The sequence below is a fragment of the Sturnus vulgaris genome, chromosome 15 (assembly GCF_052056855.1).
Source record: "Sturnus vulgaris isolate bStuVul1 chromosome 15, bStuVul1.hap1, whole genome shotgun sequence".
Lineage (NCBI taxonomy): Eukaryota > Metazoa > Chordata > Aves > Passeriformes > Sturnidae > Sturnus > Sturnus vulgaris.
In genome coordinates, this window is record NC_142257.1 from 847492 (window position 1) to 871995 (window position 24504).

A 24504-nucleotide genomic window follows, 5' to 3' on the forward strand; every position below is an offset into this window, starting at 1 on the left:
AGGAGACTCCATTAGGGACAAGATGCTAATAAAATTGTTACTCCAACTTTTTGTAGTTTACAGTTAACATCTCTGTGTGATGTTTTATTTATTTGGCGAATGAGTTTTATGGTTTAATTACGCAGCAGTGATTTATATGCAAGAGAGCTGGCAAGAGAAAAAGCTCCTCCTGCCCAGCATTTTAAAAAAAAACCCTGTTTTCCCTGGCTCAAGAGATCCAGTAACTCCTTACCCATTAAATATATTTGTTTTTTCCCCTTTCTTTTGCCTAGTTTCTATGCTTGGTATTTAAAGGAACTTTTGAAGTGTGCAGTCCTGCAGATATTTCCAGCGGTGGGATTGAGCATTGTGTTTTGGGGTCAGCCTTGTGTTTTGGGGTCAGCCTTGTGTTTTGGGGTCAGCCTTGTAAGGTACCTGCAGACATTACTGAACATTTTGAAGCATTGGCATAAATGTGGCTTTTATTAAAATGTAAAATATTATTTTCACTGAAAGTTTGCTTGGAATGAGTGTGAAATCCCCGACTTTGCAAACCAACGGCGTGCAGGGCTGCAGGGCAGGGGAGGGGAGAGCCAGGGGAGCAGCATCCCCTCCACCGTGCCCATCCCCTTGTGTTCATTCCCGTGCCCTCACCTTCGGTTTTCCCCAAATTTGCAGCCAGGAAGACGAAGAAGAAGATCAAGGGGCTGCAGCAGGGCGGCGCGGCGGGCGCGCGCGAGGCCGCGGAGGCGACGGGCGGCAAGAGCGTGGTGCCAGCCTCGCTGCCACAGCTCACACCCACCCTGGTGTCCCTGCTCGAGGTCATCGAGCCCGAGGTGCTCTACTCGGGCTACGACAGCTCCCTGCCCGACTCCAGCTGGAGGATCCTCTCCACGCTCAACATGCTGGGCGGGCGCCAGGTGGTCGCTGCGGTCAAGTGGGCGAAGGCGATCCCAGGTGAGGAACGGGCACGGGATGGACGGAGGGACACGGGGGGTGGACACGGGGGGTGGACAGATGGACAGGGGGGATGGACGGATGGACAGGGGGGATGGACGGATGGACACAGGGGGGATGGACAGATGGACACTGGGGATGGACAGATGGACATGGGGGACGGACAGGGGGATGGACAGACAGACACGGGGGATGGAGAGATGGGCAGGGGGGATGGACAGAGGGACACCAGGGATGGACAGACACGGGAGATGGACACAGGAGATGGACAGATGGACAGGGGGGATAGACAGATGGACAGGGAGGATGGACAGACAGGCACAGGAGATGGACAGACAGATAAAGGGATGGACAGACAGACAGACATGGAGGATGGACAGACAGACACGGGGGAATGCATAGACACCGGGGATGAACAGGCACAGGGGGTGGACAGACAGACACCAGGGATGGACAGAAAGACACGGGATGGACAGATGGACAGACACAGGATGGACAGACAGACACAGGGAAGGATAGACAGGCACAGGGAATGCACAGACACAGGGGATGGACAGACAGACACAGGATGGACAGACAGACAGACAGACAGGGAATGCACAAATCCATGCAATGCACACACACAGGGAATGGCTGCAGGTTTCCCACTGAGCCTAAATCTGCCTGTTCTCCTTCCAAGCTGTACAGATGAAGTGTTGGGAATATCACAGCTTGTTCGTGGCTCAGGTGCCTCCAGAGCAGAAAAGCAGAAAAAATTGCAGATGCAAACATTTATTTATTTATTTATTTATTTACCACAAATTAGGTCATTTTGTTGGAACACTTTGACCAATGAGTATTAAAATTCTTACTTAAATGGGTATTTGATGTAAAACTGTTACAGAGAACTATTTGTATTAGCTCTGTCTCCACCTCAGATTCACAGAATGCCAGAATGGTTTGGGTTGGAAGGGACCCTAAATCCCATCCAGTGCCACCCCTGCCATGGCAGGGACACCTCCCACTGTCCCAGGCTCCAAACCCCAATGTCCAACCTGGCCTTGGGCACTGCCAGGGATCCAGGGGCAGTCACAGCTGCTCTGGGCAGTAAACAGTTATTTCTTGAATGTTTTTAGCAATGAGGTTCTCTTCACTTCTGCAGCCCAGCATCACAGTGCTGGCTCATTGATCTGTGTCCATGGATGGATCTTTCCTGGCTCCTCCTCACTGTCCAGCTCCAGGGTGGAAGTCAAGGTGTTATTTTTTCTCCAGCCCTGTTCAGGTGTTATTTCTGTCCAGCTCTGACTCTTACCTGGGCAGAGAGGGAGGTTTGCAGTTTGCTGCTCTTTTGGTTCCCACCTAATGACACAGGCACAGAAGAAATGATGTCAGATCTCAGCCTTGGATGTGACACGTGGCATCTGTCTCAGGGAGGCCAGGGCCAAGGGGAGCTGAAGATGTTTGTTCCTACAGAACAAAGCCCAGTGTTGATCTCCCTCTCACCCCTGTCAGTGCTGTTCACTACCTGTTCCCAAAAACCCTGGCAAAAACACCTCCATGACGCATAGGTTGCCCAAAAATAACATCACAGAACAGGTCTGCCAAAAAAAAAAAAAAAAAAAAAAAAGAGAAAAAGAAAAAAGCCCGGTAATGAGATTTATGAGTCATAACTGTGTCTCTTTGAGCAGGGGAAATAAATTAACAGTGGGAAGGAAAGGCTGGAAAACTCAAATACATGCATGTGCAGCAGAGATGTGACTGGGGAGATCTGTGAATTGTGGGGTCTGGTTGACAAGGTGGGGCAGGTTGGACTCGGTGATCCTGGGGGACTTTTCCAGCCTCAGTGATTGTGGCATTCTGTGTCAGGGCTGTTTGCACTGGGCACTGGTGCTGAATTAGCTCAGTCTGCTCTAGGAGAGGCTCACATGCACACATTTCCTTCTGGGACAGGTTTTTGGGAGACCATCTGCTATTCCCAGATCCAGATTTAGATTCCACTTCATGAAACACTTCTCTGTTCGTCATCTCTGCTGAGCAGTTTTTGCAGTTAGCCAAACCCTTCAGGTTAGAGCTTATGCTCTCCATGAAAATGCCAATCTTCCCTTTAATAGCAACTATTCTTATCGTTTTTATCTCCTTTCTTTTGTTTGCTGAGGTGGTTCCTCATGAGTGTTTAATTTGTATATCCTGCTCCTGGTTGTAGCCCATCAGCCATGCTGACAGCACGCCAAGCATTCCTTGCCAAACCCTTTAGTTGGGATTTCAAAATAACCTTTTCCTGGGGAGGGTTTGAGCACAGATTTGAAGGTTTGACCCAGAAAGACTGGGAACACTTTGAAACCCTTTCTTTGTATTTTAGAGGCAGTAGCTGCTCATTCCTCCAAAGCCAGGGGCTGTGTTCAAACCCACCAGGTTTGTTACACGTTGGTGCTCTGGCCCTGCCTGTTGGCACAGCTTCAGGAAGCAGCTCTTTAGATGTTAGGAGCTCTTTAGATGTCAGATGCTTCATAAAAATAGATAAAATCAACTTGCATTCAGGCTCTAATAATGGCTCCGTATGGCACCGTGGTTTCTTGGTGAGTGTGGGCTGGATCTGGTAGGAGCTGGTGCTGCAGATCCCAAGCTGGTGGCATTTGCAGACTCTTTGAGGGACCACTTGTCAGGTTTTACTCATTTCCTCCTGTTCACTTGGCTCTGTTCATGCTGCATGTGAGACTAGAAGCAGTTAATGCTCATAACTAATGCACTACAGTCTTTGTAGGTTCACTGTGCAACTGTTGAGTAAGAACAAAATTTGATATTAAATCATTTATTGTCTAGCAGACTGCTCTGGTGAAAAGGAGCTAACCCTGTTGTTTTTGGAAGGCAGCCCAGTGAATTACAGTGTATGTGAGCTGTAATTGTTGCCTTTTGTGATGTATCTGACTGACCATCAGCTCCAGATAACCCCACACATATGTACTGTGATATTTTAATATTCCATTTCTTTTCCTGCCCGTGGTACCTGTGCACAGTGCTGCTCCTGGCCCTGCTCCTTTTCCAGGTCACACAACTTCTTTGTCCTTCGTTGCTTTTTTGGTGGCTGACCCCGCCCTCCCTCGATTTTTCTTTCTCCAGGTTTCCGAAATTTGCACCTGGATGACCAAATGACCCTCCTGCAGTACTCCTGGATGTTCCTGATGGCTTTTGCTTTGGGCTGGAGATCCTACAAGCAGTCCAATGGCAACCTGCTGTGCTTTGCTCCAGACCTGATCATTAACGAGTGAGTAGGAGCTGCCAGAGCTGGGCTTTGCCTGGGGGGGTCCTGGCTGCTCAATCCTCCCACACATCCCCCTGCAGCCTCTCCTTTCCCACTTGTTTTTTCTCCAGCAGCTTGCTTTGCATTTTCACTCAGTCAAACGGAAGGTAATTGAGATATTAAGTGTATTTATAGCCAGAAGTTTTTGTGGGAGGTGTTTGTGCTTTAACATTCCATATTGTGACTGTTCCTGCACCATTCACTAGAATCATTCATTTTATCAGAGCCAACACAGTCAGAGCTAAAAATATGCCTGGGATGGAAAGAAGAGTTTGGCAAATTGCATAATGTTCTGTCTGTTCAGTGTATCAGAGTGGCCCTAGGAGTTTGCCAGAGTGAAACATTTCTGTCTGATGTGAAATCAGGGCTGAAGAGACAAGGTTAAAGATGGAGCAACCTGCCTGATTTATATTTTCTTCTTGCACTTTGTTGTCAGCTTTCAAGCAAAGTTGAATTTGGTGGAAAGTTTGGACATATTTTTTCTTGCACCACACGTTGTTTTCCTTGGATTTTTCCAGGTTTGTGTTGTGCAGTAATTCTGAGTTATTCAGTAATTCTGCACTGATTCTGTGCTGTAGAAGAGGGAATTTGGGATTGTTGAGGTGATTGGATCTTGTTTGTGTCTCTGTTTTTTGGTTTGGTATGCAGGCAATACCTTCAGCCTGCTTTGGCACAGTTTAATGTTTGTGGTCCTATTTCACTTCAAAATCAGATCTCCCAAAGATTTTCTGTGTTTTAAAAAAATACAGTAATTGCTACATTTTCTGTGGGATCAGCAATTTATATTTCATGTTTATTTATTCCCTTGCTTTTTTTTTTTTTTTCATTGTAAATATTCGTGCAGGCTTTTATAAACTGTAATCATTGCCTTATAATAATTTTTTTTTTTTAAAAAGGCTGAGGATGAGATGTTAGGTGAGGGCTCATCTGTGTACTTGTGTTTATCAAAGTGCTTAAAATATGTCCCTGGAGCAGAATAGTCTCTGTGTGGTGGAATTGAAATAATTGAAGTTGTCACTAAGTGCAATAACATCTAATTTGCTGTAAATCAGAGGTCTCCTGCTGTTTTAGCAGTGGGTCAAAACCACAGAGCTTCGGTGCTAGGTGTTGGAACTCTTGCAAACCCCCAGAAATGAAAGGGTAATGCTGTTACAGCAAGCAGTAATTCCCAAATTCCTTCCAGCTACAGTTTGGTGAACGGTAGATCAGAGTGACATTTGTTTTCAATAAAACACTGCGAGCACTGCAGTCCCTTGCAGGCAGCTCCAGGTTCTCCATAAAACTCTCTGGTCGTAACTTTTTATGTCCCATCCCTCCATAAAACGGAGCCACCTCGGGGAAAAACCTGAACAAACAGCAAGGGAGGCACGAGAGCCCTGCAGGGAGAGCTGGGGACAGGGCTGGGCAGCAGATAAATCACATGGACAGAAATCAGTGCCCAGGGCTTTGGGCATCAGCTGTGTCCTGTGGGGTGAGGGCTGGGCTGGGCCAGGGGCACAGAGCCATGGCACAGGGCAGGGCAGCCACTCCTGGGGCATCCTCCTTGTTTATTTGGCCTTTGGAAATCATTTATTCATTTCTGAGCTTCCAAGACTGACCCTCCTGTCCAAGACAGTTCAGTGTCTTCAGCTTCACGAGGGGAAATTCCATCTCTGAGAGGGCTCCAAAACTTGGTGGTTCAGTTGGACAGAACTGCAGTCACTGATTGATTTCTTCATGGGATTAATTCTACTAAATATATTAATTAATAGACTTTCTTTAGCCTCATGTATCTGCTCAAGCATCTGAGCAGCTTCTGTCCTTCATGAATTTATTTATCCTTGTGCCAGCCCTGCCCAGTGTGCTCCTGTGTATTCACTGCTGCTGACCCAGACTAGCTCACAGTCTGTGCTGGGGAAGAGAATTAAATTCTCTTCTTATGCCTTAAACTGGCATATTAGTCATTTGCTCAGACTTCTCCTAAAAACGGAATACTTACTGAATATTCTGCTTTTACGTCTGTACTCCTCTAATGGATTTCATTTTTATGGAGGTATGTCTATGCTAGCTGGCAGTGTTATATATGTATTATACGTGTTTTTGTACACACGCACATGAAACTTGATTCAAGCTGTTGAAAAGTTTGGCAGCTGAATAAATCTTAGGCTTTAGGCCATTATTTAGTACTTGGAAGGGGTTTAAACCTATGATTTTGCAGTATTGTATAACTGTTTCCCCAGTTTGTGATTGAAAACATGCCCTGCTGGAACTGAACTGCTTGTGTCTCAGCTTTCATCCTCTGGGTATGTCACAGTGTGCCCAAAGTTACAGTGACAGTGCACAGTGGTGCTCGTGGAGGAACAGATTTAATTGCTGGAAGTTCCTGGAAGTCCTGAGACTCAGGATTCTGTCCCTGGTTCTGTGTTTGTCACTGCAAGGTCACGGGTTTGTCCCGCTGCTGTCCCGTTCAAATGACTCCGTTTGAAATGTGTGAGATGCCCTTTGGCACAGCCCAGAGGGGCTGGGACAGCATTTCCACCTGGCCAAGAGGTGGCTTTGTGTGAGAAACATCTCAGAGCCAGCACTGCCCTTACTCCTGTCCCTGCAGCATTCCCCCCGTGCTCTCTGTGCTGTGCCCCTTGGTGCTGGAATCCTGGAGCTGCAGCTGTGGGGCAGTGCCACATCTGGCCCAGGTCTGTGTGGAATTGTCCAGCAGCTGCCTTTGGAAATGCTGGGGTTTTGCACTCGGTCTGGTTGAATACAGTTTCAGAAGTTTGTGTTTCTGTCTTTCCAAAGCCAGCAGGATTCCCCCTGGATTTTGCAAAAAAAAAGAGAGAGAAAAGGCTGTTCCCTGTGTGCAGCCAGGGTGGTTGTGACTCCTTAAGGGCTAGGGGAGGGAGAATGGGAGAGTGATCAGCTTTGGAGGAATTGTTATTTCATAAGCAAATCTGACTCGTAACTCCCACAGCGATCCCATTTTGTCTCTGTGTAGACTGCAGTGCTGTGTGGTGATACCAAGGAAAGGTGACACATCATTAACAAAAACGAGGGGCTGGCATCACTGCAGAGACATTGTGTGCTCATTGCATGGAGTTATTATCTTTTTCTCTACAGCAGAGAACCCATAGAAAAGCATAATTCTGTCTTACACTCTTCAGAATTAGTCTGTTCTTCATTTCCCACTCAAAACTAATTCTGCAGTTTTCACAGTAACCAGCTGTAAGAGCACCCATAAGCAGGATTGCTGTGTCAGATGAGATATTAAAGGAGTTCCTGTCTTGATGCAAAGCTTCATTGAAATAGGAAAAACAAATATACAAAACCATAATGTTTGTTATTCTGATTCCAAGATTTGCCTTTGCTTGTCAACATGACTTTCCATTTATGGTTAGAAATGAGTTTATTACAGTACAAAGATAATGAAGTTTAATTGCAGTGCTGGTCATTGCTTCAGGAACACAGACAGGCACAAGCATAAAGTCACTTTGAAAACGGAGAAATTACAGGAAAATACTCCTAAATATATAAATATTGATTAAATTAGGTGCACTTCTCAAAGCTGTTGAAAGAATTAGAGAAATCCCAGCTGTGGTGTGGCACTCCATCATGTTTCCCTGGGAGGATGAGAGACTCTGGGACTGCCAGGCTCGGGGAACTGGGACTCAACTTGATTTCTGTGTCACCTTGGTGCTGTGGCTGCTGAGTGCTTGGTGCAGACAGTGGCAGTGGCACTCAGGGTGTCCCGGGGCTCCTCCTGCCCTCAGCACAGTGTTGATCTGTGCCACCAACGAGCCACCTCTGGGCAGCGGAGCATCCTTGGCTGTGCCGTGGCTCACACGCAGCTCCTCGTGTGCAGCCTGCAAAAACAGATGGGGGGTGTGCAGACGTGTCACTGAGTGCTGTGCTTTTGCTCCTCAGGCAGAGGATGAACCTCCCGTGTATGTATGAACAGTGCAAGCACATGCTCATGGTGGCCCGAGAGCTGTCCCGCCTCCAGGTGTCCTACGAGGAGTATCTGTGCATGAAGACCCTGCTGCTCCTCTCCACAAGTAGGTGAACTCAGTACCGAGCTCCTGGCCTCTGCACAGCTGTGTGATGGGATTGCAGTACATATGAGAGATGGATTTATACAATATGCTGCATGCTGGTTTTTATCTTTAGGTAGGGTATGCTGGAGTTAAGTCACAGCTCAGTAAATTCTGTCTGTACTGCAGGGAAGTTCAAGGTGCAGTGTCAAAAATAGTGCTTTTAGAACATACAGAATATAACCTGAGACAGCATAACTAATGGAAGTCATGATGTGTAAATTCCTTTTACAATGCTAGTTTTCCCATCTGTTGCTATCACTGTGACTTTGTTCTCCCCTGCTCCGTGGGGCTGGAGCTCAGCCCAGGCTCGGCTGAGTGCAGGGACTCAGAGCAAAAGAGAGAGAGAGTGTGAGTGTGAGTGTGAGTGTGAGTGTGAGTGTGAGTGTGAGTGTGAGTGTGAGTGTGAGTGTGAGTGTCTCGGGGAGTGCCTGGGTGAGTGTGAGTGTGCTGGGGTGAGTGGGAGCCATCACCTCTCTCCAGCACAGCCTCTGTGCCCTCCTGTGCCCTCCTGTGCCCTCCTGTGCCCTCCTGTGCCATCCTGTGCCGTGCCAGGTGTGAGGATCCCGACGTGTCCCTGCTCCTGCCTGGCACCTGGGCTTTGTCAGAGCAGGGACAGAGGTGCCATCGTGCTGGAGAAGCAGCCAGAGCAGCAGGGCAAGTGAAGATGTGTCCATGTTCTTGGGTGCTTCTGCATCGTCCTCATCACCTGCTTTGGCTTGGAAGGGACCTGAAACGTGATGAAAAGAAAATATTATTAATATTCCTTATCTCCCGTGTTTCCAGTGAATAATAGCATTGATTCCTACACAGAAATGAGGATTTGTTCACCTTGGGCTTGTTCTGGATTTTGGAGCAGGAGGGTTGGGAACCCCAGCAGTGCTCAGGTGCCAGGGCTGTGTGAGGGTGCCATGGCCATGCCCCCAGTGCCCCACCAGCCTGGCAGTGCCCAGCAGTGCCTCCCTGCCGAGCCCACAGCTGGGACAAGGACTCTTTTCAGAGGAGGCTTTCAGCCTCTCACGGCCGTGGGCTTGGTAGGAACTTCAAACTTCCCTGAAACTGCAGATTTCAAACAGCTCCTGTTTGATTCTGAAATCTCTCCCAAAAATTCCTCAAGTGTTTTGGGTGTGGTGGAGGCCAGCTTTCCTCACAGGAGCTGGAAATTTCCATGGCAGAAGTGGTGAGGAGGCAGCACTGGCAGGATTCAGCCCCTCCAGCAGCTGGCACTGCCCAAAGAGGCCTCTCCACTCCATTTCCAGTGGGAGACAATTTATCTTCATTTTGTCAGCTGCTTACATTGTGTGAGTGGTACATCAGGGAACTTCTCCAACTGAATAGCTGAAATTTCTATAGCTGAAATTTCTAAAGCTCTTTAATCCACGACTTGACAATTTGAATTTGTTTATTGTATTTCTGTGTTAAATTTTCCAAGAGAAGAGGAGGAGGAGGAGGAGTAAAACAGGAATCCCACACAGGTCTAGACTTGTAGCTCACACACAGACGTAGCTCAGAGACCTTTTCCATGTGAAACACTTGACAGGTTTCATCTCCTGTGTAGGCAAGACAGACAAGAGAATCATTCCAGAATGATTCCAGAATCTCTCAGATGCTGGCAGTGCAGGGAAGGTTGGATTTCCTAGGGAAGGGAATGTGCTCTGTGGCCTCTGTCCTCTGTTGTGGTTTGGTCACCTTTGTCTCCTTTTCTCTCCTCTCCTCTCCTCTCCTCTTCTCTCTTCTCTTCTCTTCTCTTCTCTTCTCTTCTCTTCTCTTCTCTTCTCTTCTCTTCTCTTCTCTTCTCTTCTCTTCTCTTCTCTTCTCTCCTCTTCTCTCTTCTCTTCTCTTCTCTTCTCTTCTCTTCTCTTCTCTTCTCTTCTCTTCTCTTCTCTTCTCTTCCTCTTCTCTCTTCTCTTCTCTTCTCTTCTCTTCTCTTCTCTTCTCTTCTCTTCTCTTCTCTTCTCTTCTCTTCTCTTCTCTTCTCTTCTCTTCTCTCCTCTCCTCTTCTCTTCTCTCTTCTCTTCTCTTCTCTTCTCTTCTCTTCTCTTCTCTTCTCTTCTCTTCTCTTCTCTTCTCTTCTCTTCTCTTCTCTTCTCTTCTCTCCTCCCCTCCCCGAGGTGATCAGAGGCCTCAAGGGAAGCACCTTCAGGACCTCAGGATTCCCCTGGTCCATCTGTCCAGGCTGGTCCTTGTCTTTGGGGGACCATCCCCACAGGAGGATCAGGCACAGGATTGGAATGCCAGGTCCTTGGTTTCTGTGCCCAGCACTGTCTGGATGTCCCCCCTGTCCCAGACAAGCTGTGGCCATGCCCAGCTTGCCCCTGGCTGGTGCAGTGTTTGTTGCCCAGTCTGTCATGGACTGACAGATCTGTTACCTGATCCGTGTCAGGAGGCTCAGGACCACATGATGTTTCAAGATCCTTTCCAAGCCAAGCTGTCCTGTGATCCTGGGCACACAGAATTGTTATGGAACCTTCCTAATGTCACATTTCCCAGGCCTGGGGAGCACAGGAGCTCCAGCCCTGGTGGTTCTTGGTTCTCCATCAAGGTGCTTCCAGGGCTGGGTGTTGTTGCCTCCATGGTCCTTCCCATAGTTTTTAGTGGGATACCTTTGGAGGTTTGGGGTTTTTTTATTTGGCAGCAGGTCTGTGCTTTGTGTTCAGCTGATCACTGTCTCTCCTTGTCTCTCTGCTGCCATTTCAGTGAGCCCAAGTCCTTTTTCTTCTGTTCATTTTCACAGAATCACAGAATGGTTTTGGTTGGAAGGCACCTTAAAACTCATCTCCTTCCAACCTGGCCTTAAGCACTTCCAGGGATCCAGGGGCATCCACAGCTTCTCTGGGCACCCTGTGCCAGCCCTGCCCACCCTGACAGGGAACAATTCCATATTTTAACCTGAATTTCCCCTCTTGCTCCTTGTCATGTCAGCACAGCTGCTGCTGAACGTTCCCTCTCCGTGTAAGCAAAGTGAGAGAACCGAAATCACGGTGCAGTTGGGGTGGCAGTGCTCTAAAGGCTCTGTCCCTGTTGCAGTTCCATGGAGGGGCTGAAATCAGGATGCAGTTGGGGTGGCAGTGCTCTAAAGGCTCTGTCCCTGTTGCAGTTCCCAAGGAGGGGCTGAAATCAGGATGCAGTTGGGGTGGCAGTGCTCTAAAGGCTCTGTCCCTGTTGCAGTTCCCAAGGAGGGCCTGAAGAGCCAGTCCCTGTTCGAGGAGATCCGCATGACGTACATCAAGGAGCTGGGCAAGGCCATCGTCAAGAGGGAAGGGAACTCCAGCCAGAACTGGCAGCGATTTTATCAACTGACTAAACTGCTGGACTCTATGCATGATGTAAGTCCTGACAGGAATGCTGCAGGCATTCCAGAGAAATACGTTTGGGGCGGGGACTGTGAGCTCCTCCAGCTCTTTTTATTTAAAGAGACAAATTTAGAGGGAGGAGGAGGAGGAGGAGGAGGTCACGCTCCTCTGCTGTCTCACAAAAGGCAAATTGACAGCCTTGAACGTGGTCCTCTCAGGCTGCCTCTGCAGTGCAATCCACAGCAATTAATTGGATAATTAATCTCATTTTCAGTCTCTCCAGTTTTTAAAAGTTACGTTGCTTTAAAATGGAGGAGCTCAGGAGCCGTAGCTGACTTGGCAGTAGAAGCAGAAATGTGATGTTTAAAAGCAGTGTGAATCTCAGAGCCCAAGGAGTAAAGAATATGGAATAGTTTGAAATTCCATTAAAACAATGCCTCAGCACTATGTGTGGTGGTAGCAGTGATCTAATTTTGAAGGAATTTCCAATTCAGACTGTCTCCTTTGGCAGTTTAATTCTAATTACACAGTAGCACAAAGCAGTGTTTAACACAAGGGTAACTTTGAGACCTCAGAATTACTGTTTTTTTCTTGTTACTCTACCAAGCACCTGGAAAGATCTCATTTAGCTTATCCATGTGTGTGTGTGTTATTTATCTGCTGGAATGGGAATTGGTGCCAGATCTCCTCAGTGTTGGTAAAGGCCTGCACTGTCAGTTTGGTTGGTTTATATCAGAGTGCCACGGACAATAATTAATGAACTAAATGAGGATTGCTGTGCACATCCTGCCTGAGCCCCATCCTGTGGGCAGGAGCTGGGGAGGAGGGAGGTGAATGTTCTCTGAATGTGCAAGTAATTCTTTGTCTTGTCACTCGTAGGTGGTTGAAAATCTTCTGAGCTTTTGCTTCCAGACATTTTTGGATAAATCCATGAGTATTGAGTTCCCAGAAATGTTGGCAGAAATCATCAGCAATCAGATACCAAAATATTCCAATGGAAATATCAAGAAGCTCTTGTTTCATCAGAAGTGACTGCCTTAACACAAAGGGTTGCCTTAAGAAACCGTCACACGATAGCTTTGTTTTGTAAAGAGAAAACCTACAGAACTTGTTCCTTTTGTCCTCGCAGGTGTTTCTTTTGTAATTATGCACTACATGTGGTTTACAGAGGGCCAAGAGTTAGGCTGGAGAAGCAGCGGATTTCTCTCTTTTGGGAAGGAAAGAATAGGGGAGAAAGGAAAGGAAAAGGAAAAGAAAAAAGAAAAGAAAAAAAGAAAAATCAGTTTGGGCAGAAATTTTCTCTCTCCCCTCGTGCACCATCCCTGGATGCATCAAACCACCAGTGACAAGCTCTGAGGCTGTTACGAACATTCTGCTAATTAATTAATTAATTGCTGCAGTTGGCTGGAGACAATTTTTTAGGCTTTTTTTTTTTTTATTTTAGTAAAGTGTTTTGGATTTTTTTTTTTTTTTTTTTTTTAAAGTTAAGATAGTATTTTGGTTTATGCATGTAACCTGAAGAAAGTTTACAAGTGTATATCAGAAAAGGGAAGTTGTGCCTTTTATAGCTATTACTGTCTGGTTTTAGCAATTTCCTTTAACTTTATATACCGTGAACTCGGCTTGTTCATTTTTTTCTTACATAATTTTTTTGTAATACTTCAAGATGCCTATTGTACAGCTGGTTTTTTAAGGTGGGGCAGCTCGTAGCTTTCCTAAATGACCTCTAGACAGTAAATACTCGAGTAGATTCATGTGAAACTGGGTTGGGCTTTTCTAACCTAATGCTTTCAACAGGCAAAGTGGCCATAAAAATTGGGCTTTTTCTAAGGGCCAGGGTGGGTGGGAGAACAGACTCTCCAATCTCATTTCAGTAGATCCGGATGAAACAAATCCTTTTGGTACATTGCAAAAGTGTTGGATATGCAGATTCATAAAAAAAATTAACCCAGTCCTAACTGGTTGTAAATGAGCAGGTTATTTTATATATTGAAAAAAAAAAAAAAAAAGGAAAAAAAAAAAAAAAGAAGAAGAAGCCTGATTTTTGCATTTGATGCAACAGCCATAACGCAAAGAGTCACGGGCTGCATTGATGCCAAGAAGATCAGTCCTGACTGCCCATCAGGAAATTTTCAGGAAAATATGCATAGCTTCAGCAAAGTTTACTTCTGTGTGGAGAAACTCCGTTTTCTATACACTTAAAGCCGTCATCACACCCAATATTTCCGGAGAGCCCCAGGGACAGGGGGAGGGCACCCGGTGGCTGGGGTTGTTCTCCTGGAGGATTCCGGGCTCCTCCTCTCCGGGGACCTGTCCACGAGGCTGGCACTGGATCTCCCAGCTCCAGACTCACCTGGTGATGAGAGACCCCCCCCAATTCCACATCTCCACCTTCACTGCCTGCTCCACCCTCCCTCCTGGAGAGCAGCAGAGCTCCGCTGCTGACTTCGTGGTCTTAGAGTTGTCCGTCAAAACTTTGTCTTTGTAAGGCTGCAGCCCTTCACATTGAATTCCTGGCGTGCCATAAATTCCCGTAGGCCTTGTGGATTTCTCCTTGTTGGATGAGGATATTTTCGACATTTAGAAGCTGTAGTAGCCTTTTCTACGTGCACCTTAACAATTTTCTGTATCTCAAAACTGAAATATTTACTATGCCACTCTAAAATTTGATTTTTACTCCAAGTGGCCAGATCGTTTGTGTAATAGAAAAGAGAAAGATCATCTGAGAAAAATACAAAACCTAATATATTTTTATATTTAGTTATAGTTTCAAATATGTATAATCGGTATATTCGCTGATCCAAGAAAAAAAAGGGAAGGGCTACTGCAGCTTTAAAAGCAATTTATTAAATGATTGTAAAATAGCTTGTATAGTGTATAATAAGGATGATTTTTAGATGACAGATTGCTTTATCATGATACATGTAATTATATTTTTTGTAGGGGTCACAGATATGCTGAGTGGGGTCCGTTGTGTGTGGTTTGGGCAGTGGTGTTGGTATCCAAAGAGGTTCAGAGGGGGAACCTGTGCTCCGTGGGTGTTTGTAGGGTTGGGCTGTGTTTCTCAAATCACTGTGTACAATTCCCGTTGGGGTTTTTTTTTGGATTTTTTTTTTTTTTTTTTTTTTTTGGGGTGGGCTACTCCTATCTGTATGAGGCACGGCTGAACCAGACCCCGCTGCAAAATCTGTCACAGCTCTGAGCTGGGGTGCAGGCACAGCCTGACTCCCACGGCAAAAACAGATCCAAATTGGGCAATAATCCACATCCAGGTGCCAGCAATATGTAAATACAGAGCGTGGGGTGTTCACAGCACATTTCTACATTGAGCAGACCTTGGTTTCCAACCGAAACAGGAAACTCAATTCTCATCCTTTCTTAAAGCTCTTTTTGAATGTTATACCTATTAAAAAAAAAAATCCTATATTCAGTACTTTGGAGTAAAATAGCATCTTTAATAAAAGGAAAAATAATCTCTTCTTTGATCTGTAAGGAATATGTACATTTTGTAATAGGTAAAGGTCAGGATTTTAATTACAACTCCAGCCCAAGTCCTTGGGAATCCTCCTGCGCCCGTCTGTGATACAGATAGGAGTTTGTGCTGCTGGGGCTGGGGAAAACCTGCTCTGACTTTGGAGAATGTTGTATAAACAAAACAAAACAAACAAAGTTTATAAACTCCTGGTTGGAGCCTGGGGACAGCGCGTGCGGGTCGGGGTGCAGGGACCCCAAATTGTCATTTTTGCCAGCAAAAGCAGCTGCGGGGAAACGCAGCAGATGATGGAGGAGTCGGGGCTCGGAAGCTGCTGAGCTTTGGGATCCCTTCCACCCCAAACTCCCGTTTGTGTGTGATGCCCCCGTGGGAGGAGAGGCTCTCTGCCCCTTGTGTGTGTTTGCCTGTACATTCATTTTCAGTCTCGGGATTGAAGGAGAAGCAAAGGGAGCTGTTGCTGTTGGGGAGGGTTGGGGGGAAGGACTCGTCCTGTACGTGCTGTTCAGTTGTCACTTCACCAGTGAGACTCCGTGGTGCTGTAGCCAGCAGTGAGAATTCCGTGTCCTGTTTTCCGTAGTCCGTGTCGCAGTGGGGAGTCCCTGCACTCTGGATAAAGCAGGGAGAATTTGGGCCCTTCAGTGCCTTATCACAAAGTGCACGGATCCGCTCAGGACTCGCAATGGCCTTAGGGGGACACGGGGACAGGGATGGGGGCACCAGGGGAGGGCCGGGGGGGGGTTGCTGGGGACCGGTGCCAATCGATGCCGAAAATTGAAAATCGACCTCGCCATTCCCGCAGGGAAAGGTAGGGAAGGAGGAAGTGCCTGGATGAACGTGGGCTGGGGGAAACTTCCCTCGGCCAAACTTCAGAGAGGGAGGACTTCAGGGACATGACTTAGGGTGAGATTTTATAAAGATTGTATTATTATTGTTATTATTATTGTTATTATTATATCCCTGCAAGTGTTCAAGGCGTGCTCGGACAGGGCTTGGAGCAGCCTGGTCTGGTGGAAGGGATCCCTGCCATGGCAGGGGGAATAGATTAATTATAGGGGAATAGATGAGCTTTAGGGGAATAGATCAGTTTTAGGGGGAATAGATTAATTTTAGAGGGAATAGATCAGTTTTAGGGGGAATAGATCAGTTTTAGGGGAATAGATCAGTTTTAGGGGGAAATAGATGAGTTTTAGGGGAATAGATGAGCTTTAGGGTCCCTTCCAGTTTGGGATTTCATGGTCACAGACCAGGCACGCTCTGCCCCTGTCCCAGCCTGCAGCCAGGGCTTGCTGAGCCATCCAAGTCTCATAGGAACCAAATTTTCCATGAAGGTCGAGGTCCTGTCCAGGCAGAGGCCTCGTGTCCGAGGGAAGGCTGTGAGTGTGTGGGAACACCCCACCTCCAACCCCCTGCCCCAGCAGAGGCAGCGATGGGTCATTACTCTATTTTGTATATTAAACAAAAAAAAAAAAAGATATATAATGGGGACAAATCCTATATCATACCAGTGTATGGCATTATTAAAAAAAAAAAATCATTATTTTTATCACAGCAATTTTAAACAGCATTAAAAAAAAAAAATTAAACCAGTGACTCCTGTTTAAAAATAAAAGTTGTAGTTTTTTATTCATGCTGAATAATTCTGTAGTAACAAGTCTGTAGTTTTCACCTACTCAGTGAAATGTTGGACTGTAAAAGCTTGTGTGGAATTGTTGAACATTTATTTTTTCATTTAAATTTGCTGTTCTGGTAATACAAAGCCACACATCTGTACAGAAGTTGCAGTAAATGTGAGCCATTTACAGCAATGCCGAATAATGGACAGAAACCATATAATAAAATTCTGCTTTTTTCATTAAATGGCTCCAAAATGATTTTGTGGAGTTTTTGTTGTGGTCCTGGAGAGGGTTGGGTCTGACATGGCAGGGGAGGGACTCTGTGACTTTAAGGTCCCTTCCAACCTCAATCCCTCTTTAATTCTGTAATTTTAAATGGATTTTGTCACTGCAGTGACAAGAACTGTGTGATACTCAGCAGAATGTGCTAAAAGCTGCCTCCCAACGTTAGTGACAGAGGAAAATTAAATGTACAGAAAAGTTTTGGGGCTCCCCAGGTGTGGGTTGGGACAGAGGGGTGGGTGGTGGGGCTGAGCTGTGCAGAGACAGAAAAAAGGAGAAGCAGCAGTGCTGAAGGAGCCTCAGCAGTGGAGCAGAAGATGCTGCCCTGAAGCTCCCTTGGAGTTCCCACATTTCCAACCCCTCAGTCCCCAAAACCGCCGTGGTTTTCCCCCAGCACAGCTCAGCCTCCCCCCGAGCCACAGAGCCAGGCCTGTGTAATAAAATCTCATTTAACTGCAGCAGCAAAGGCCGAGTTTCCCAGCAGGGAATGATTTCTTTGAATTGTTTGCAATTAAAACAAAGCTTACATAAATTTCCCTTCGGTAATTCCCGAGCTGGATGGCTGTGGACAGCAAGACAAGGATGGGATTGACAACCACCACATTATTCAGGTTTATTATGGTTTATTCAGGTTATTATTATTATTTATTCTTCAAGGAGAGCCTTCAGACACTCAGATCAAGAATTGCCTCATGGAAAAGGCATCGAGTCCTCAGTGGGGTCACATTGACCCCAAATCCCCTTTGTCCCATTCCATTTATAAAGCATTGATATCGATGGCCCAGGATCCCATTCCCTGCAGGATTCCTTTCCCTGTGCCCAGGATCCCATTCCCTGCAGGATTCCTGTCCCTGTGCCCAGGATCCCATTCCCTGCAGGATTTCTGTCCCTGTGCCCGGGATCCCATTCCCTGCAGGATTTCTGTCCCTTCCCTCTGCACCCTCCCCTGCTCCTGGGCTGGGCTGTGACAGGAGCTGCTGCCCTCCCTCACTTTCCACCTTGTCCTGCTGTTCTTTGCTTCCTTGGGCTCCATCCTCAGCTTCCAAGAAATCCGGGTGAAGCCCAGCATGTGACTGCAATTCATGATTTCTGTTGTGTTCACATTACCCCAGTCAAATGATGCCATTTCAGACTGCTTAGGAAAATAAGCCATTAAATGCCATTTTTACAGTTCTGACATTTAAGATTTGAGCTTTTGAGTTCGTGTTTGTCCCCAGGATGGTCCCATGGGCTGGTTTGTCCCTGGCCACGTCCCCCTGCAGCCTGAGCTCGTGTGGAGCTCTGGGCACACGGAGCTGGGCCACGTCAGGCACAAATTCTGGGTTTTTACAAAATAAAACTGTAAAAATCCTTGGCTGGATGTTACTGGTTATCCCAAAGGGGTCCCAGATGCTCTCAGTGCTCTTGCCAGGGTCCAGCAAGTTTGGTTCATTTCCTTACCAGGGTTACTGATAATTTCAATTATTGGTGAAAGTGAAAATACATTCTATAAATACATTATATATAGTACATGGACATTTCAAAATAAAAAAGTGCAAATACTGATCTTGTCAAAGTCTGCCTGGAGGAGTGGCATGAACAGGAACCGATGTCCAGTGCCTGAGCCCATGGATCAGCTGATAAAATCCAACCTGGAGGGGTGCTGGCAGTAAATCCAATCCATCACAGGCCTAGCACAGCTCCAGAGCATTATTAAAGATATTCTCTGAGGTCACAACAGGAAACCTTGGGTTAAAAAAATAAAAGTAAGTGGAATCCTTCTAATGATGGGATCTGTTGATTTGAGATCAAACCACATAAAAAGGTTGGGGCAAAACTGCTGAGGCAGCATCAGCTAATTAATTGTGGGCATTAATTGTGCTCCTAATGCAGGAGGACAGGGTGACACTTCCTGCTGGGAAAAGTGCCCAGGGCAGGGCAGGGGCTCGGGGATGTGTCCCCAGGGAGGGGCAATGATCTGCACGGGGAGCTGCATCCCTGAGGAGCTGAGAGGGGAATTGGGGACAGGCAGTGACAATTTGGGGGCTGTCCCTGCCATCCCTGGGCTCCTGCAAGAACAAATCCAGGGTTAAACCCCAGCATTTTTAATTCCTCATTTCTCTCCTGCCCTTTCCTTTTTTTTTTTTTTTTTTTTTTTTACCCTTTTTGGCTCTCAGGCAGAGTTTCCCCAGCTGGGCTGCAGCTGAGCCACACGTGTTCTACCCCAAACAAACAGCACTGCCCTGCCAGCCTCAAACACAGCAATTGCTAAAAATAATTCCTAAAAATCCACCCAACCCTTGGTGGCTCTCACCCCCTCCCCTGCTGCAGGTCTGGGGTCTCCCCTGGGCTCCTGGGGGGCTCCTGCTGCTGCTGCCCCTCGGCCACAGCTCCGTTTGCTGAGCATAATGGGCTGAAAGAGCTCAAAGCTCCAGGGCTAAATATATCCCCGTTGCTGGGGAAATAAATAATAAACAGCAGCACGATGGGGATGGAGCAGAGTCATTGGTTCTGCTCAGGCTGGAGCTGCAGAGCTCCAGGTACCACACAGGGCAACCAAAGTGAACAAAAGCTGGACAAAAACAACAGCAGTGGCTCAACAAAAACCCAGCCAAAGCCAAAGCTGGCAAGAAACGCCCAGCAGCAAAACACAGGCAGGAGGAGCACGTGCAATACCAGGAATATTTATGGCACATAATGGCTGCAGCAAAATTAATAAGGTTTAAAAAGGAACAAACCATCTCCAGGGTGGGGAGGGGAGGGAGCTGGACACGGGGCTGCTCCATCCCTGTCCTGTGTGTGCCTCATCCACGGGCACAGCACAGCTGGCACTGTCCTGGTGTGGTGCCACCGAGGTGCCAGGGCCTGGCCGAGGGAACCAGAACGAGCCCAAGAGCCTTGGGAAAAGCTCCTTGCTGGATCCAAGAGAGCAGGGACACAGAACCATCAGCTGGGAATGGGCACTCCCCTTTGTGTGACCATGGAGAGGGGCTGGGGACAAGGGATGGAGTGCCAGGACAAGGGGAATGGCTCCCACTGCCCAAGGGCAGGGCTGGATGGGATTTTGGGCAGGAATTGTTCCCTGTCAGGATGGGCAGGGCTGGCACAGGGTGGCTGCCCCTGGATCCCTGGCAGTGCCCAAGGCCAGGCTGGACATTGGGGTTTGGGGCACCCTGGGACAGTGGGAGGGGTCCCTGCCATGGCAGGGGTGGCACTGGGTGAGATTTAAGCCCTTTGCAGCCCCCTGTGCCAGGGAGATGCTCACCCCAGGGTACCTGCAGTGCCAGCCCTTGGGGCTCATCCCCAGAGCCTCTCCCATCACCTGCCCTGCCCCTCACTCAGCGCTGGCAGTGAGTGACAGCTCTGAGCGATCTGCAGATACTGAATTATCCGATTGCCCGGGGGAACATCTGCATCCCGGGGCAGCAGCTGATGGGCAGCCGTGGGGACTGTCCCCAGAGAGATGGGGACACAGCAGGGACACAGAAACGTCCCTGTGGAGATGGGATTGCTCCAGGCCCTGCTGTGCCATCCCCCCTAATCCAAGGCAGCCTGGTCTCCAGGGCACCCAGGGCTCCTGCAGACTTTTTCCCCTTCCTGCGTGCGTCACTGAGTTTAGAGCCCAGGTGTGATTTTCTAGACCCTTTTGTCCGAGCTTCAGAAGCAGAAAAAGCTTCATTAGCAGAGGGAGGATTTACAAGAAGTAATAGGTAGGTGCTACCTCGTGAGCCATCAGCACGGTGCTAAATGAGCAGCTGAGCCTGTCTGCAAACAAGCAGCTCCTCAGCCAGAGAACAGAGCTTTAAACGGCTATTCCTTAAAACACCTCTGCTTTTAATCTTTATTTCCCAAAAGCTGAAAGTCTGAATTAGCCCAAATGTACAAAGTATAATTGTTTTGAGGTTTCTGGTTTGTCTGGAGTATTAAACCATTCACTAACACAATTCTCCATGCCTGGGCTCTGTGCAGGTGAATTCTCCCTTCAGCCACCCCTGCCCATCCCTGTGCCCCACTGGTGCCCACGAGCCAGGGACAGGGCAGAGGAAATGGCCCCAAGCATCCAAACCAACCCCAGTGCAACAGCAAACCAAACCCAATTCAACCACAAACCAAACCAAACCAAACCAAACCCAACCCAACCACAAACCAAACCAAACCCCATCCAACCATAAACCAAACCAAACCAAACCCAACCCAACCCATCCAACCACAAACCCAACCAATCCAACCACAAACCCAACCCAACCAATCCAACCACAAACCCAACCAATCCAACCCAACCAACCCAACCACAACCAAACCAAACCCAGTGCAACAGCAAACCCAACCCAATCCAACTACAAACCCAACCCAACCACAAACCAAACCCAATCCAACCAATCCAATCACAACCAAACCCAAACCCAAACCCAACCCAATACAACCAATCCAACCACAAACCCAACCAATCCAAACCCAAACACCCACAACCACAAACCCAACACCAAACCCAGCCCAGCACCAAACCCAACCCAATCCAACCACAAACCCAACTCAACCCAATCCAACCACAACCAAACCCAACCCAATACAACCAATCCAACCACAACCACAAACCCCACACCAAACCCAGCCCAACACTAAACCCAAACCCAGCCCAGCACCAAACCCATCCCAACACCAAACCCATCCCAACACCAAACCCAGCCCAATTAATCCAGCTGTCACCAAACCCAAACCAAACTCTCAGCACACGTGTGGACCATTGGCCATGGGTGTGAAACATGGCAGGGCTGCACCAAGAGCAGTTCCACCAGACACCACTGTCCATCTCTTGTTTTGGGTTTCATGCCCACAGTGGCCAGCCAGGGGCTGCAGGAGAGGCTCTGCCCATTGGCAGTGTCACCACCCAGCTTTTGATTCTTTTTCATTGATGACTTTAATATTTTAAGCATCAAATGCTATGTCAGGCAGGTTTAAAAAAGGATATTTCCTACCTTTAATTTCTCTTGGAATAAACCAATGTTTACTACAGTATTAAAGCTGGCCCAAAATGGGAACATTTAGTAAGCGTTCCAGACAAGTTTTACTTTTTGGAAAATTTTAATTAAAAAAAGAAATATTCCACTGGCTCTCCTGTAAGAGCAGTAACTTCTGCCTCATTTTGATTTCCTTTCCTCCAAGAGACATCTCATAAATACATCTGAGTGGGAATTTTGTTCCCAGAAACTCTCTAGGTAGCACATCCAACAGCTCCCAAGTGCCTCTGAAAAGGAATTTACTCTGGGCTCAGAGTAACTGGAGTACCCAAGGAGCCAAAGGGGGACCCTGCATGGAAAGGTTTTGTGGGGACACGGGGGGAGCAGCGTGGTGCTCACACAGCATTGCTAAGCAGGGCCCCAACAATGCCAATAATTCCTTTTGGAGGGCTCCTGGCAGGTCTGCAGTTCCCATTCATGCCCAGCACTCTGCTCTGGCAGCACCCCAGGCAGGCAGGAGGGACAGGCCACTTAAAACACAAACAGATAGTGCTGGGAGATAAAATATGAAGGGTGTTTTAAAACCCTCCCCATCCCTGTCCCACCCCCAGGGAGGGGCTCTCACACACCCAGCCCTGGCCAGCCCCAGGTCCCAGCACCAGGCAGGGCTGGATAAAGCCTGGCCTCAGGAAAAGCCAAGAAACAGCACAAAAACTGGCCACAAAATCCAAGGATGGAGATGAACCAGCAATGTTCCCAGCTAGGGAAACACCAGATTTCATCCCTACAAACCTCTCACCCTCTTCACCCAACACCTGAGAGCAGAGAGCACGAGGCAGTTTGGGGACCTCCCCCCTGCCCAAAGCATAGCAGCCATGTGAGGGGCCCAGAGTGCTCCCCAAGGGACCAGAGTGTCATGGAGAGGGGTGACCCCATGGGAATGAGCTGTGCCACCCACCCTGGAAAGCAGGAAAAAAAAATGATCCCCTTTTTCCTCTTTTTTTTTTTTTTTTTTTTTTTTTCCAAGACAAAAGCCCAGGAAGTTTAATTACTGTGCACAAAAAAAAAAAAATCGTGAAGAGGGCTGAAATTTCAGCTCTTTTTTCCCTGGGTGACACCATGGAGTGAAGGAAGCAGCAGCTCCAGGCTGGGGGTCGGGGGGTTTGGAGCCTCTTGGTGACAGCTTCAAATGTCCTTTGCTCCTCTTGTTACAGCTCTTCTAAAAATATCAAATATAGATCTTTTCCTCATAATATTTTAAGATACTCTATTTATACATTAATCCTTTCAAAAATAAAAAGTGACACATAGAGCAATTCAGTCACTCAGAGTCTTTAAAACTGTTACAAAAAGCCACGACATCCATCCCCAGCACCACGGTCTGGGGGTTCTCTTGAGATTCTCTTTTTATAAAATGTGATTCCAGCTCTCAAAATCCCGGCTCTGCAGTCGAACAGGGCTCCTGCTCCACTCCCCACGTTCCAAAGGACCTGGACTGGTGAAGGGTTTGCCCACTGGCCCTGCTGAGCCCTCGTGCTGTGTCCATGGAGGCAGGAGCTGGGCTGGTCCCCGGGCTCTCCACAGCCCCATCGTGGCCACACCAACAGCAAGGATGGCAAAAATTCACCTGGCACAAGCAGCACTGCACAGACGTGGCACAGACGAGGCTGCAAGCAAGGGGAGGCCTGGAAGCAACGAGGCTGGAGAGAGGCAGAGGCAGCTCCAGCTGGGGGGAGCACGGACGTGTCTGTACAGTGGGATTTGGGATGGGGAGGTACCAAACACCCAAACACCAACACTGGGGTTTGTCTGGGGCTGCAGCAGGGGCTGCTCACCCGGCACAGACTGAGGGTTACCCCACAAAACCTAAATCCTGAAAATAAAAAAGAGTTTGAGAGGTTTGGTGCAGAACATCCCCTCCCCACCGAGCCTGCTGAGCCCTGAGCCCTGCAGAGCCCACCCGGGGCTCGCTCCTGCCTGCAGGAGCTGGCACTGCTGTGGCCCAGGGAGGGGGCACCCCAGGGCTGCCAGCCCCCCAGAGCTCGGGGTGCCCCCTGGCAGCACCCAGAGCTGTGCTTGGGGCAGCCAGGGAAGGCTCTGGGAGCACAGGACTCCTCCTGTGGGACCCCTGAATGTCCCCCTGCAGGGAGCCCCCACCTCGGGGGACATTGCCAACCTTCAGCTCAGCCCCTCGGAGCCCTTGGCTGCTTTTCCATGGCTGGGTGGGCTCGGAGCTGGGGGCTGGGGGGCGTCCCCATCTCCCCAGCACCACGGCCCTGCAGTGCCACGGCAGGAGGGGAGAGGTCTGATCCACACAGACATCCAGCAGCAGGCACAGGGGTGTCCCCACCCTGCTCACAGCCTGGCACAGGGCACAGGGGACTCCCCATGGATACCATGGAATGCTCAGCAGGGGCTCTGTGCACCCCACAGTTATAGGAACTCCACGTAGTTCTCGGGGATCAGTCCTGTCTTGCCGTTGAGGGTCCCCTCCAGCCAGCCAGGCTCCTGGGATGGGTGAACTGTGGAGACAGGGGAAGGTCGTGTTGGTTTTTAAGGAAAACAACAGAGTTAAAGGTGATCTGCAAGGCCCCTTCTGTCCCAAACCA

At 48.2% G+C, this 24504-nt stretch overlaps 2 protein-coding genes across 5 annotated transcripts in view; one reads left to right on the forward strand and one right to left on the reverse strand.

Moving 5' to 3' along the window:
* The window catches only part of NR3C1 (nuclear receptor subfamily 3 group C member 1), a 56569-nt gene extending 42964 nt beyond the window's left edge, over nucleotides 1–13605 (forward strand). For all 3 annotated transcript variants that reach the window (XM_014888295.2, XM_014888294.2, XM_014888296.2), the window contains exons 5-9: nucleotides 658–936; nucleotides 4033–4177; nucleotides 8111–8241; nucleotides 11446–11603; nucleotides 12450–13605. In XM_014888295.2, coding sequence (XP_014743781.1) covers nucleotides 658–936; nucleotides 4033–4177; nucleotides 8111–8241; nucleotides 11446–11603; nucleotides 12450–12602 — 866 coding nt within the window. In that variant the 3' untranslated portion in view covers nucleotides 12603–13605. The remainder of the gene's footprint in view (nucleotides 1–657; nucleotides 937–4032; nucleotides 4178–8110; nucleotides 8242–11445; nucleotides 11604–12449) is intronic.
* A 9543-nt stretch (nucleotides 13606–23148) lies between these two features.
* ARHGAP26 (Rho GTPase activating protein 26) overlaps nucleotides 23149–24504 on the reverse strand; it is a 97536-nt gene continuing 96180 nt past the window's right edge. Inside the window, exon 22 of one of the 2 annotated variants that reach the window (XM_088174085.1) lies at nucleotides 23149–24417. In XM_088174085.1, the coding sequence (XP_088030211.1) occupies nucleotides 24329–24417 (89 nt within the window). In that variant the 3' untranslated portion in view covers nucleotides 23149–24328. The remainder of the gene's footprint in view (nucleotides 24418–24504) is intronic. The other variant, XM_014888297.2, reaches the window with a different exon arrangement.